General features: G+C 50.7%; 1 protein-coding gene and 1 long non-coding RNA gene across 3 annotated transcripts in view; one reads left to right on the top strand and one right to left on the bottom strand.

The window, feature by feature from the left end:
- Positions 1 to 1,970: 1,970 nt before the first annotated feature.
- Positions 1,971 to 10,716, bottom strand: SERPINH1 (serpin family H member 1). Of its 2 annotated transcripts, XM_019479378.2 has the most exons (6): positions 10,644 to 10,716; positions 9,767 to 9,810; positions 7,209 to 7,822; positions 6,542 to 6,640; positions 5,775 to 6,007; positions 1,971 to 4,606 (listed from the first exon to the last, which is right to left on the bottom strand). In XM_019479378.2, exons 2-6 carry the CDS (start codon positions 9,772 to 9,774, stop codon positions 4,304 to 4,306), a joined length of 1,257 nt encoding a protein of 418 aa, XP_019334923.1. In that variant the 5' UTR covers positions 9,775 to 9,810; positions 10,644 to 10,716; the 3' UTR covers positions 1,971 to 4,303.
- Positions 9,515 to 14,974, top strand: part of LOC106739383 (uncharacterized) — an 82,245-nt gene continuing 76,785 nt past the window's right edge. The window contains exons 1-2 of the long non-coding RNA XR_002087661.2: positions 9,515 to 10,185; positions 11,780 to 11,978. This is a non-coding gene — a long non-coding RNA (uncharacterized LOC106739383). The remainder of the gene's footprint in view (positions 10,186 to 11,779; positions 11,979 to 14,974) is intronic.

Here is a 14,974-nt window from a genome sequence, read left to right on the forward strand (position 1 = left end):
AGAATACTTGAAAGAGTCATGTGAGCAGGGTCCCCCCCCTCCCCCCCCCCCCCCCCAAACCAATGAAAGCACAGGGATTTTTAAGTGGCTTTTTTTTTTTTTTTAATTTTATGTATCCCAGGCCAAATTAGCCAAAACTAAATCCAGAACCATAAATGGCCCTACAACTAGCAAACCTCCTGGGGCTTCAGATGTTTGCAAAACCTCTGGCGAGCATACTATGTGCAGGCCCAAGTCCGGATGCCCCTGAGTTTTGCTTCCCTCGGCCATAAGGCCCTGGTGGCAAGCCAGGGAGGAGTCTCCCACGTCCATAAAGTTGGCTTAAAGCCAAGACCTTCCCACTCCAGCAGCTAAGCGGGAGGTTTACTATACCTTACCTTGGCAGGTACTATCCCTGTGCCAGGAGAGTGGTCTTCCCCGGGAGTAACTAGGAAGACCGCCTCTGCGGTCACGGTGTTTCCCTTGCCAAGCAAGCATAGCCTACGCTTGATCTGAGCCTTCAAGAGGTCGAGAAAGCACAGGTTTCCTCTTGCAGTGTTCCAGCCAGCAAGCAGCTGCTTAAGAGATTTGGAGGTGACAGGTGCATGTGAGCGTGCACTGTGCACACATGGCCAACATGGAGTGCGGCTGGGTTGTTGGAAGAAGGCCTGAGCAGGACCTCTGCCATATCCTGCCCAGCCGAGCTGCTGCCTGGGACAGTCATTTTTTTTTATTTTATTTTTTAAAATTTTGTTTCCATTTCCTCCTGAGCAGAGAAGGGGGCAATGACAGCAAGGAAGAGGAAGAGACAAGTGGAACTGAGGATAGCGACAGTGACAGCAGCTGTGGGTCCTCCAGTGGGAGCTGGAGCCACAGCGATAATAGAGGACAGGTGAACTGAGTATGTGACCCCATAAGCGGGGTGGGGATGAAAGGGAAGGGTCAGCTTGGTCTGTGAGACCAGGAGTTGCTTGTGTGTGTAGCATGCAATGCGGATATTGTAACGAGTTCAGGTGGCCAGCAGGCCTTTGTGCAGGTGCGGTTTTTGTAAAGGGTGAAGGTTTTCTTTTGTGGAGTGATACTAGGAGTGTAGATGTATACAATCTTATATAGAAAGACACATATTTTTACAAAAATAAATAAAATTTCAATTGTGCCATCTGTTGCAAGGGGAACAAACCCACATTTCTTTCCTCCAGTCTCCTTTATGCTGCTTCTTTCCCTCCGAACTTTCCTGTTGTTCAGGTTCTTCCTTGCAATACCTCTTTGCTGAGCAGAACCAGCTGTATCCACTTACACAAGAGCTGTGTTTAAGATGTATCCTGCCCAGATCATCTTGGGGTGGCCAACCTGCAGTACAGGTGTGAAGGACAGCCTGCATGTGGTGTGCAGCTGATTGTGTCAGGGTAGCACTTGGTTGCAGGGATAATTTACGGCATACCTGCTAAAAAGGCTGGTGCCCCACTGCTCTAGTGTCTGATGCGTGGTCCAGTGGTTAAAGGGGAATGAGAGTGAATCCGTTCCCCATGTTCCTTTGGGCTATTTACACAGCAGGAGGGCAAAGGGAAACTTTTAGAAATAAAAATACATTGCTTGTAAAGTCGCATACATTGGCAAAGGGCCCAGGAATGGGGGCAATCCCCAAAGTGGCTTTAATTTGCAATGGTTTTGAGTTAGGAGCTTGCAGACAACTGCATACCTGTCTATGGCAAGAGGTTTAGCTAGTAGCTTCAACAGAGGAGGACGTGTCAGGATTTGGGGAATCTACCCCTGGCTCTGCAATGCTTCAGGCAAGTTGTGCGAGTGTTTGGCTGTGTCAACGTGCAGAGATGCCACAACTCCCATCAACCTGAAGCCTGACACTACCACACGTGACTGGTGTTGCTGCGTGTTGTCCCTTCTCCCAGGTAGGTGCTGAAGTCCCATGTGTTCTGCCCTGATGCAATGGAAATCCCTCCTTAATCATGAACTGTGTTTCAGAAGGAACATGATTCATTGAAAAAAAATTTTATTGCAAAATTATACAACTGTCATAGTTACGTGGTACAAGAATTCGGCAGAAAAAAAGGCAATCAGACGCTTGCATCCACATGATGCAAATCATTCACAATCTCCCACAGTGTTTTCACCCGCTCCCACCCACCCCATCCTACAGGATGTGCGATAGCACGTGGGTTTCAGTGCAGATTCCCTGGAGTACTGTCTGAGCATATACACTGCATATTGTCTTTCCTGTGCCTTCTGGTTATACCCTAAGACCTTCCCCATTTACCCAAGATTTTCTCTCTTTTTGTATTTTCAGAACTCACCTCTGGAGGAGTGAAGAACAGCAATGCCCTTCAGGCTGACCTGTATGTAGTTCTGGGCACACAAGCTTTACGGTGATTTTGTAACCCGTACCTACCTAAGAGCGACTAGGTCAGGTCTAATTTTGGCCCAAATCATATATCTGTATCTTAGGAATAAGACCAATAGGAAAGAATTGCACCGGTTTTTAATAAGTTAACGGAAACGTTCCTCTGTAGTGCTGAAACCCAAGCATTGCAGTATTTGGCCTGTGCATAGGACTGTGAAAGTGGAATGGACTAGAAAGGAACGTGAACAAGAGGAACTCTTCATGGAGCCAGTTGTGTCATCTGAGCAGGTGGATGATGCTGAGCATCAATACCAAATCAAGCAAGGAACCTGCCACTTTTAACGATCTCAAGTATGACTAGCTCTACAACTTGGCTAGGCATGTGAGAACTGCACACGTGCTTCAATGTCCTCATCAACCATCCACTGGAGTTAGTTGTGACGCTTGCTGAGAAGTACACTGATGTTTCTCAGATGTAATTATGAAAACGTATAGCTCTTCTTGTCCAGGTCAGCCAATAAAAAGCAAGAGCCTGGGGATGTCCTTTTTAGAAAGGGTTCAATGGGAATCCAGCTTATGGGGGAAGTCTCAATCTGCATATTTAAAAATATGGCAATGAAAGGCCCACTGCAGCTCCCAGCAGGTGTCTTTCCATTGACATCTGTTTGGACTCTTAAGTGACAAGCCCGGCTGCCTAGTAAGAGACCCTTTGCCCTGTAAACTATGTCTTGCCCCATCTGCACCCTGACAAACAAAAAAAAACCACCAATGGAAATGAACTCTCTCATTGGTTCGGTGTTAATTAATTGTGGGTCTCCTGCTGCTGAAAAGTGTCAGCTGGATGGCCCTAGGGACTGTCACCCTCTGGGGAGCCATGCAGCTAGTTGAGAAACACCCTTCTCCACGTGTGCCCCTCTGGAAAGCCTTCACCCTGATCCAAAAAGAATGAGTGAAAAGGGTATTTTCTCTGTTCGGCTCTGGGCCTCTTTGCTGAGACACCATGCCGAAGTAGGACTCATTTTCCATCAAGTGCTTGCTGTGATGCTGAATTGAAGCTGACCCTGCAGATGAAGAGATGATGTGTTTTTGGTTTGTTCTGCTCTTATAAGGGGGGGTAGGGGAAGCAGAAAGTCCTGCACAATTCAGAGCAGGGCTGAGCTCTGCTGAAGGTGCAAGCATGCGGCCCACAGACTTGCAGCATCTGCTTCCCTGGACCATTGTGTGTAGAAGCTCGTTCCCCATCATAAAAGGGAGAAGGCACTTGCACTAGCTACACAGGGTCCCTTTCTACTCTACCATCAGGACTGTATCCGTGACTCTCCCTGGAGTGCACGGGATCCTCTCCTTTTCTTCATCGAGCAAAAATATAGGTGAGGTTTGAGCTGACCGATAAAGGCACTGACTCGCCGACTTCCACATCGAGCCAGCGGCTTCCTGTGCAAGGAAACAGTAACGCTGACACCTGTGTCAGTGGGCATAATATACCTTTAAAGAACAAAGTAAGTTGGGAGGGCAAAACAGGGATGGAGCTATGTTCCCTGTGTCTACAGCAAACAGGCAAGCGATGGACATGGAAGTGGGTTGGGCGGCACCTTTATAGTAGCCCCGATGAATGGTATGCTTCTTGGGAGACTGTCACGGCACTTAGCGTAAGGACTTGATGTACTACAGGGAAGGCAACCCTGGCAACAGCCTAAAATCTCAGCCAACACAGCCTTGATTGAGAGTCAAGCCCCAGGAAATGTATTCCTCCTGCCCCTCTTCCCTTTGAGAAGTTCCCCTTTCTCCTCCCATGAGGTGGCCCTTGTATTTTAATTTTTTTTGGTGGGTTACTCTGGGTGAGGTAAAGTGTATGTTGGATTTACCATCAAAATGCACTCTGGTCCAAATAGCACCCATCAGTTCGTAAAGGATATGGAATAACACTTCCCCATTTAAAACAAGAAAAAGTGACCCTGAAATTCCTGACTACAACTCATCCCGCATTTTGTCCCCTTTGGGCCTCACCAGCCTGCCAATAAAGAGGATGGAGTTAGTTTTGTTGTCCTTAATCAAAAAGATGAAGGGATGGTCGGCATAGAAGAGTCTGGGGTTCCTTATTTCTTCTCGGCCGTAGATGTCGGCATCAAAGGGGTTCCCCTCTGTGTCCCACTCGAGGGCAGCAGCGTGGAAGACGTTAGACAGGTAGAGATCTTTTTTGCCAGAAATCTTAGACAAGTCGGCCTTGTTTTTGTCAATGGCTTCGGTCAAGCCAAGGTCAGCCAAGTGTTTCTGTGATCAAAGAAAGAGTTGAGTTAGAGCTAATGGAAGAGGCTGACTTTATGCAGTCATCTCATCATCGATTTGGGAAGCCAAAGTCTGCCCTCCACTCCACCAGCAGAAACACAGAGTGGCTCACGTCAAACGCGGCGAGCACTCTGGATCCTTAGGGGTCTTTAAAAGGAGGCTTGATAGCTACCTAGCTGGGGTCATTTGAGCTTAAACTTAGTCATAAAAGCCCTGCCCAGGGCTGGGGGTTGGACTAGATAATCTGCTCAGGTCTCCTCCGACCCTACTTCTATGAATCTATGAATCCAAGGTGGTGGTAACAGCATGGTGTGGCTCCAGTGTGGGCAAATATAACTTGGATCCTGCAATGAGTGGAGGAGATGGAGGAAGAGTTTTGTGAATGAGCTGATACCATGTGCAACCCCAGAGCCCTGCTTATAGATATGGGCAGCAGCTTGAACAGAAGTACTAAATCGTGGTCCTACTGAATTACTCTTGTATGTAAATAATAAAATAGATCCCTTATACCAAGCAAGCTTGCATGTAAAACCCCCCTGGCTTTGTGACTGTCTTATGTTAACTCCTAAGTAGTTAGAGCAGGGAGCTCCTCATTTGGAGATCAGCTAAAGACTCAGCATGGCTCTGCTTAGGGCTGCACGTTCCAAGCACGTCCATGACAGCCTACCATCCTAAGAGATGTCTATTTGGGAAACAGCTGGGGAAGCACCCAAGGAAGCAATCAAAGGTTTCCTTCCTCACCGTGCTAGCCTCTTATAACCTTGCAAGCATCAACTCAGACTGGCAGATGCCTCTCCTTGCACGTAATGTGGCCTCAATGGCCTCCAACTGCAGCAGAGGAAATTTCGGCTTAAGATTAGAAGGAACTTTCTGACTCTGAGGGTGGTCAATCTCGGAAACAGGCTGTCTCGAGAAGCAGTGGGGTCTCCATGCTTGGAAGTTTTCAAGAGCAGATTGGATAGACACTTGGGTGAGATGGAGTCAGGGACGATCCCGCTTTGAGCAGGAGTCTGGGCTAGATGACTGTGAGACTCCTTTCCTATGATCCCATAAGCACATCATGGCCTGTCATCACAAATCAAAGCACAGAGGAAAGACCCAGGAACCATCCTAAACAACCAGGCTGGTTTTTTGGCTCCAGGAGACAGTTTACCTGAAGATCGTGGCTAACTTCCAGGCTGACTTTTGGCAGGGAAATGGCCACTGATCTCTTCTTCAGCTTGCTGATCCACGTTTTCAGCTGTTCTCTGGTCAGCAACTTCTCAACTCTCTCCAGAGGCTCTACATGGTTTGGCATGATGAAGATCATGCTGGAGAGCTTGTGAGCAAGTGGCATCTCTACAATCTGAAGCTTCTCAGTTTCATCATCAAAGTAGTTGTAGAGACCTTCAGAAGAGAAACCCAGGTGGGACAATGAGACGCGGGGAACAAGCAAAGCCGCCTAAAGTTTCTCATGCCAATGGTGCAATGGCAGAGTGGTTGAGCCACCCTGCCATGACTCCAGAGAAGCAAGCTTGAGGCTTGCTCTAAATCCATGCTGAAGACAGTTCCCAGTTTCCCCAGCTGTCAGCAGGCACCTGCTGCATCAGACGTAGCGGGGGGCAATGCACACCTCTTGCTTGTGTGACACTCGCTGTGGATGCTGGCATGCTTTAGCCAGGATGGGCCCCCTAGGCTCAGGCAGACTTTCACTGTCCCTTTCCCCCCAGTGAAATACCATCTGCAAACTTTCTATCCATTTGGCCTCATGCAACCAGGGTTACTTGGGTGATAGCCATTACTCTCAAAGCCCTTTCTGATGGTTATGGCATCTGTTCCTAACGGACAAGCGTCCGTATCTACATCTGCTTCCATGGATGTGTTTTAATCAAGAGCAAAAAAAAGCAATGGGGATCTTGGGGGGAAGCTCAAAAAACTTACCTGTGCGGTGCATCATGGGAACACCCACGGTGAAGGAACGGGTCACCATGAAGCCACGGTTGTCCACCATCGTGTGATGGAACTTCTCGTCCCAGTGAGCTAAGGAAGCAGAAGGAGAAAGGTCAGCAATTACAGAATAGGAGTGCACAACCCTAAGTCCAACAGCTCAATGAACCCACTGCTGACAAGCCCCGGATCTGGCTATGTCACGTGTGGCATCCTCTGGGACCGTGCACTTGAAGGTGCTTTTGCTTTACAAGAAGTGCCATTTTTGCTATTGCTTTTAAAACTTGAGGAGAGGCTAGACCGGGACTATAAGCTGGAGAAAGCAATTTACTTCCCCCCTCCTAAAGGTCAGGCTCTCTTCCATGTTGCTGCTGCTATCCCACAATGGCTCCTTTGTTCTACACCGGGGCGTTTCACTCTGGAGGAAAGACCCCGGTACATAAAATCCTTTTGTATTCCAGTGAATTTTGAGCTACACGCTCGTCTCCTTTATCCCAGTGCAATTCCACCCACCCACGGGCTGAACCAAGCCCTCAGAGTCACTTGCTGACTACCTTGAGAAGTTGAAGTATATTGTGGTCTCGAGCAAACATCATGCCTAGCTAGCTCGATCGTGATCACTTGTCTCAAGAACCGAGGGACCCCTGGACACTTGACTTACGCTTGAAGAACATGGCATTGACAATCAGGGCTCCATCAGTCTTCTCCACATCCTTGGTGACCTCAGGGAGCTTCCCGTTGGTGGTCTGGGAGGCCCACTCATTGATGGATTTCAGGGCACTCCTCTTGTCCCGGAAGTTGATCTTCGAGTGCTCGTAGTTGTAGTGCTTCTTGCTGTTCTTCACAAAGTCGTCAGCGAAGCTGATGGAGCTGGGGCCGTACAGGCGGTTCCCAATCTTCCAGGTCACGTTGCGGGCCGTGCTGTTGCTGACCTCGTTCAGGAGCTCGGACAGCCCGCTGTGCACGTAGTCATCGTTCAATTTGTCGGCGCTGAGGACGGCCTTGGCTTGGGAGGCTGTGGCAGCCTTGCCACCAAGAGACACCAGGCCTAAGGAAGAGGCCACCACCACAGGAGACACCAGGATGTTCTCCATGTTCTTGTCTTTGGCCATTGCGTGGTAGAGGTTGAACGCCAGGGTGGCACTGCGATCCGCTAAGGCGTTGGCCTTATCGCTCAACTTCTTGTCTTCAGAAGGCACTGCGGCCACGAGGACACCCATGGCCAACAACTGGATGGCCCACATGGTTTCAGTAGAGACTGGCACCGCGGGCAACCTGCAGGGCAACAGAGAGTTGCGACTTAGGACAACCCACCGCTTCCTAAGCAAACTTGAGCCTAGTCTAAACTCCAGCTCTTCCGCTTAACCCTATTCTTAGACTCAAATGCTGGCACACTGTCTTTGTCTTCATGGCTTGCAACTCGGCACCTTAAATGTGGGACCAGTCTCCAAACTGGGCGCGAGCCCAGCCTCCCTGCTTTGCAAACACCGACCTGCACACTCTGAAGTTGTGCACGGGATTGTCTGCAGAGATAAATTACACCACGCAGCTGGCAAACAGGTAGCTGATGCCTGAGTTCAGACTGCAATCTGCAATGCAGGGCCTCTACGGCGAGCATAAGAGCATGATTTCTAGCTAATATATAACAAGGCTACTTTGCTTTTGGCCTCTTGAAGTGACTTGCTCAGAGCTCCCTGGGGTAAAGCAGCGACCTTTCCAGCTCGGAGAGGTTCACATCGGCTTAGGAGCGGTTGAAAGGCTGTCGGACCATCCAGCAGTCATGCAACGGCATTGCTGCCGGGTGGGCCTGCAACCACAGGTTTTAGACAGAGCACCACAAACTCAGCCGTGCATCTCTGCCGCGGCGAGGACTGTGGAGGACGAGGGTGGCTGAAAACCTGTCTGCTTCTGCCAGCTAGATGGAGCTCTTGATCTCCCAGTAATCTGTCCAGATGGACCATGTTTGAGCGGGTGAGGGCGCTCACAGCATCCTTTCAGAGATTGCTTGCAGGCGGAGCCACGCTACACGGTTTTGCCAGCATGGCTAGGTCCAGCGTGGGGGTGGGGAAGGGGACGCCATACGCATGCAGCCACACCAGCAACCCCCTTGGCTGCACGCGTGTCACTTCTGCTGCAATTTATAAACCGACGGGTTTCGTCGGTCCGGCTCCTCTCGTTTGGGAGCTCCGTTCAGTTCCTTGCGCTGCTATGAGACCCGTGCCCACTACAGCAGTGGGTTGTGGCCCAAAAGTGGGTTGCAAGAATATAGGAAAGGGTCACAAACAAAAACGGAGAAAAACATGGGAAACCGTGGCTTTTCCCTTGCAACCTGGCAGAGCCCCAGCCTGCTTAGGGCCTCTCACGCCCCACATAACCCACCCCACACCGAGGAGCTGGGGGCAGCGGGGCAGGAGTGAGGGGCACTGGGCTGAGACCGATTGATACTTGCAGATGGGTGCTGGTACAAAAAAGGTTGAGACGCACTGGTCTCAAAGGCTTTGCTAGCGCCGCCAATCTGCAAAATATTTGTAGCAAAGCATAGCCCTGAACGCTGCTGGTATTTTGCTGTGCTGTTAGAACTGACAACTCAAAGTCCTTCAACAAAGCTACTTCCTGCTAAGTAATTAGGGATTTAAATTCCAGTCCTACACACCCCATTAATGGGTTGGGGATTTTTTCTTTTTTTGCTATGATGTTTTTATGGTGGCCAAAGACCCAAGGCAGAGTTCCTCGGGCATCGGTGCCAGGGGAAGTGGCTCAGCTACATTCCTCTGTCGTGTCTCCCTCCTCGACCGGGGCCGGGGCTGACTTCACATTTGGTTTCATGCATGCAGAGGCAGGAAGCAGCTGGAATAGCAGCTCGGAGGTTAAAGTATTCACAGAGGGGGAAGCAGCCCAGGGGGTTACAGACACAAAAGGAAGCAGTTAAGCACGTAGCCGCAAGCAAGCAGACTCCGCAGCAAACCCATCTCCCAGAGGGTGGGAATTACTTGGACGGAGGGTTCATTTTTGAACTTAAGACCCTTCGAAACCGTAGGCTGGAGGGACTGAAAAGGAAGAGTGATTGCTTTCGCCCTGGCCATCTGAAGGAAAGGCTGGATCTATAAATACACAGCCGCTCGTTCGACCCTTTCCCCACTATGGAGGCATGCCTGGGATTATGCAGAGACAGCGGTTTCAAATGGTTTGTGGTCTGGTTTGGTTTTGCTCTAAAGATACCTTGGCATTGTTTCATAGTGAGGTCAACGTTTGCCTTTTTCATTCTGAAAGAAAAGAGACACGTGAAGTAGTTCTCTCGAGACGGGCGACAAATCGGGCAGGGCCACGAGCGGCTCCCCCAGCGGGAGCCCCCACCACAACCTGGCGCAGCCTGCGACGCCCTTTAATTAGCGAGACGGCAACCCGTGGGCCAACACTGCAATTAAATCGCTGCTCTTTGCTTCTCCGGGGACCTCTCCCACCCATCCCCAGGCCTCAGCCCTGCGGCGAGGGGCATGCCGGGAGAGTCGGATGCCAGCGTGGCATCCCAGTCACCCCAGCGTTGCATCCCACGGACCCCGCTGGGCTCTCACAGCCTCCGTGCCCTAGACGAGAAGGTTTTGGGAGCTGCAGGAAGAGCAGGGCGGATGCACAGAGAAGTAAGCGGCCGTGTTAGTAGAGTTGCTCTGGACGGGTTAGCATTCGAAGCGCTGCCAGCGCATGCCCCGTCCCTCCCTGCGCTCTGCGGTCCCCCGGGCTCCCAGGGACGGAGGGAGCAGGGGCAGGCGGCTCATGCAGACCCTCAGCCGGGAGAGAGGGGCCAGGGTGGACCGAGGGGCAGCCTGTTCCCGCGTCCACCCTCCCTGGCTGGGGGCAGGAGGGGACGCACCCTGCACTGGGCATCCTCCTGCACCCCCTCCTTGGGAACCGGGGGACAGACACGCCAGCCCCCCAAAATGGACAGACACACACCAGCCCCCCCCAAAAAAACCATTTCACCCTTCCCCTGCAGGAGCTGCCTCTGCTGCTCCCCCCAGGGCGGCAGTGCGGGGAGATCCTGGCACGGATCTGCCCCCTCCGCGCAGCCTGGGAGCTGCGCCCCGCACCGGGGTCTCACCTGGGTCGCGCTGCGGGTTGCACGTGTGTCCGCTCTGTCCCGCAGCCGCCGCGCAAGGGGTTTATAAGCGCCCGGAGGAAACTTCTGGAAATGGCCGAGAGCAGCTGGAGCTGGGACCATCCCCATCCCGCCCCCGTCCCCGCCCCGGTGCTGGGGCAGGGAGGGAGGGAGGACCAGGCACAGCACCCAGCGGTCCCCTGGTCCTCCCCTGCTGCAGCCTCCTGCATTACAGGTCTGGGCAGCGATTCCCAGGCTGTGCGGCTGTCTGTCCTCCCAGAGCGGGTCCAGACCCTTGGGAATGGGGCTAAAAGCTCCCTGCCCCCTTGTCCGCGTGCAACTACTGAGTTGGTCTAATAAAAGACATCGCATCTATTCAAAGCAGCTTGCCCGCTTGTGTCCTTCCAACCAAAACCCTCCTGAGTCGCACGCTGGCGCGTGAAAAAGAGCTGCCTTTTGTTCGGTTTCAATTGAGCTCCCCCTCGGTTTCCGTGTCGGCCCCCAGTCCTTGCACTGCGACGCAATTATTAATCCCGAGTGACTTTCCCTTCGTTTCGTAGCCTTCTCATGGCCCCCCTCAAGCGGCTCTTTAAACCGAGCAGGCCTGGGACAGTGCTGGATTTAGGTTTATGGCAGCTTAAATTTAGGACCTCGCAATATGAGGGGCCTCTAAAATAAGAACCCCCCCCGACTCCATATCGAGTTTTATAATAATCAGTTGTCAAATAAATATGGACATCAGTTATTGTTTTTTTCTTTGTGCCATTGCATATATGCAAATATAAAGCTTTTGTATTTCTATTTTCAGTGTCCTTTTTGTGAGTATTATTTTTATCATCTCGGGTCTCTTCGGCTGGACGTAGCTTAGGGCCTCAGCAGGTCATAATCCAGCACTGCATATGGAAACCCGTCCATGCCGCAAACTATCCTCGTGGCCCGTCTCCTCTAGCTCTTATGTCCTTTTTGAGGGAGCTGTAGGGAGCAGAACTGGGCACGCACGAGTGAGGCGGGAGGGATGCAAGTGTTGGGGGGTTTGTAGGGTCGGGGGCTTATAGACAGGCTGCCCCCATGCCCCCACAGGTAACAGCGGGGCTGGCTGGGGGTGCACATTTTTTTTTATAATGTACTTTGTGTTTCAGATTAAATGAGCCAAATTGGTTCCCAATCATATCGATTGAGCAGACCTCAAATTGTTCCAAAAATCATGTCGACTGAGCAGGGGGAACTCAGCACCACGTACGGCGCTACAACCAGCGGGCATCCTCCATCCCACACCTCTCACCCTAGGACTTCAAATCATGAACGACACATGCACCCGGCGGCAGGAGCGCGGCAGCGGTAAGCGGGAGCTCCCCCAGATGCTCCCAAATCGATCGGTGAGCCCAAGCCTGCAGGTCTTGGGGTTTGGATGCCCCCAGATACTAAAGGCAAGCATCCTCCATCCCCAACTCTTAAGTCTGGGCCTTCGGGTGCTCCCTACACTTGATTTTAGCCTGTTCCAGTGCTTCACTGCCCTCCTAGCGAGCAAGTTTTTCCTAATATCCAACCTCATCGTCCCTTGCTGCAGCTTGAGCCCATTTCTCCTTGTCCTGTCATCTGCCCCACACTGAGACCAGTCCAGCTCCATCCTCTTTGCAACCCCACTGCAGGGAGTTGAAGGCTGCTATTCAATCTCCCCTGCATCTCCTCTTCTGCAGACTTAATAAGCCCAGTTCCCTCAGCCGCTCCTAAGAAGCCACGTGCTCCAGCTCTCGAACCATTTTTGTCACCCTCCGCTGGACTCTTTCCAACTTGCCCGCATCCTTTCTGTAGTGGGGGGGCTCAAGCAGTCTTCATGATGCTTTTGTTTGCTTCTGCAATTGCTTTGCTCCCCTACTAAGCCTGGTAGGAGAATGGACAGCCATTCCCATGGTGAAAGATAGCATCGATTTCTAGGATCGGAGCATCAATTTAGTCATCTGGCTTAGGACTATGATATCAGGATCAGGTCCGTTACCTTGAAAGCACCTTGGTACAGGGGCCGTCTTTCTATCTGCTTAAAAGTGCTGTGCTTCCTTGCACGGCTAATATTTATCTGTGCTCATGGATGGACTAAAAATCAGCCTAGTCTTTCTGCCCTAGACAAACAGGTGTAGATGCAGTGCAAATAAGTACTACGGTAATACGTTGCCTCTTTTGAAGTTTTCAGATCTCCCCTAGCAAAATGTTTTGTCAGCTTAAATAAACCAGGTTCCCACAGGGCCAAGAACAAAACGAATGATACCTTTCTGGTCTGATTCATGCTCTCGGCTTAGTTACCAGCAAAAGGTGATAACAGTTATAATAGATAACGGGTAGGTAACAACTCTGTCATTTGGCCTGGCTTTTGTTTCCGACTGAGAGGGAAAATAGCCTCTTTTAAAGAAGTTCATGATAACTTTTATTATGGATGAATGGATCCATGGGTTTAATTTGCACAAGAGCTGTTATAAGGGAGAAGTGCCCCAGGGGTTCAGCTCCTTGGGTTCTTTCTCTGATTCATGGAAGTCATTTCAGCCACGCAAAGGACAGGTTCCTGCTTTGGTGGGATAAGAGGAAGGTTGGCACTTAGGGAAACAGGTATCCAAATGCAACAGACTTCTAGATTTTGACTCTGCTGGCATTTGCAATCCGGCATCTAAAGGAAGCTGTAATTATTACTTCTGTCAACAGGCCTCACTCAAGCAATTGCACCCATTGATTTCAGAGGGGTCACTTTAATGGAGCTGCAACCAGGATTCCTGCTAGGAGCATCTTGCAAGAGGTAGAGACCCTAGGGGATTTAGGAGCTGGATCGGAGCACTTTCATCTCTGTGGAGTCAAGGGAGCTTAGAGTTTGGAAGATGATGGTGCTTAGGTATCATAAGAGATAGTCAGCCCCTGCCATGATGGAGCCAGGGTTTGTATAGATGCCGCCAGTGTGAAGTGTCCCGCGGAGTAGGATTGGTACTTCTCTTTGTGCGTGTGTTGATTTTTCCCTTATCCTTTCTTCTGGGCTGTATTAGCTTGTTGCCTCGTGGGGGGAGAGGTTGCTCTCATTGTATACTTGGAGCAACCCCAGTAGCTTCAGTGGCATGGCCTTGGATTTGCATCAGTGTAAAAGCACAGGATCTGGCCCCCAATCCCCTGTTTTTCTGGCCACCATCTGTTGTAACACGCTCCTTGCTGCTTTTCTGTTGTCACCTTTTGCCACAGCATCTTCAATGCTGGGTGCAGCTGCTATAAAAACACCCAGCCCAGTGCAGTTGCATGCAGAAAGTAGGTCAAGTATTATTTGAGGCAAAAATAATAATAATAATAAAATACCGGGCTGCTGGATGAAATCAGAGGCTGTTCCTTTAAAATTTCCAGGAAGCGCTTCTGCAAGCAGCGCTGTCTGCCAGCCCTACCATCATCTGGGCCTCCGCCTTCCCCAGGGCTTCTCTGTAATTACCTCTCACCGAAAGAAGTTTTCCTAGCAAAATTAAAATCCAAAGCACTCAGTCCTTGAAGCCCTTTTCGACTTTCTGACAAATGCCTTTGAATGAGTTGACGTGCTTATGCATCTTTAACCCGTCCAGTGGTCCCAATTTGGCAGACATCATTTTTGGCAGCAAATGGATAATGCTTTATCTTTGATTTGAAAATGCAGACAGCACAGCGCAGAGCCGTTCGTCCCGTTCAGTTTTTTGAATGTCTATGTTCCCCCTATTCCTGTTAGCACCAACTTACGGGTAATTTACCCTACAAAGCTAAGCAGGTTTTGTGCATCTAACTCTCAGCGAAAAGATGCTCATAATAAACCTGCCGCACGATAAGTCCTCCAGAGTGAACAAACTCTAAGCCGCTGCAGCAGCTTGGATTTGATCTATCAACTGTTTGCTGCAGCTTGTCCGGCGCAGCGGGGCCTGGACTCAGCACGATGCACACAAAGCATGAGATCTCTTTTGACGTGGAGTGGATCCCAGTGCTGTGGTTCCCCTCCCCCAGACTGCCACGTTGGACAGTCTGCATCAGGCAGAGAGGGCTGGGAGCTGGGAGAGGGAGAGCAGGGATGTTGGGAGTGGTTTCTTTCCTCCTCTAATGATAGAGCTTGGCTGCCAAAAGGCACATTTACTTCTGAAAGCCCCATGGCGATAAGCCCTTGCTGCATGGCAGAGGCCTGTATTTCTTTCCCCATGATCTCTCTGAAATGTGCTCATTTGCCCTGAATGGAGCTGGAATTAAACATTTATTTTTTCCCCCCCTAAAAAGTTGTGTTTCGGCCCAAATCATCCACATCAGCTCCGAATTCAGCAGCGCTCAGTCATTCGAGTCTGCGGTGCTACCGCCGGCAA

The sequence above is a fragment of the Alligator mississippiensis genome, chromosome 1, assembly GCF_030867095.1.
Source record: "Alligator mississippiensis isolate rAllMis1 chromosome 1, rAllMis1, whole genome shotgun sequence".
Taxonomy (NCBI): Eukaryota; Metazoa; Chordata; order Crocodylia; family Alligatoridae; genus Alligator; species Alligator mississippiensis.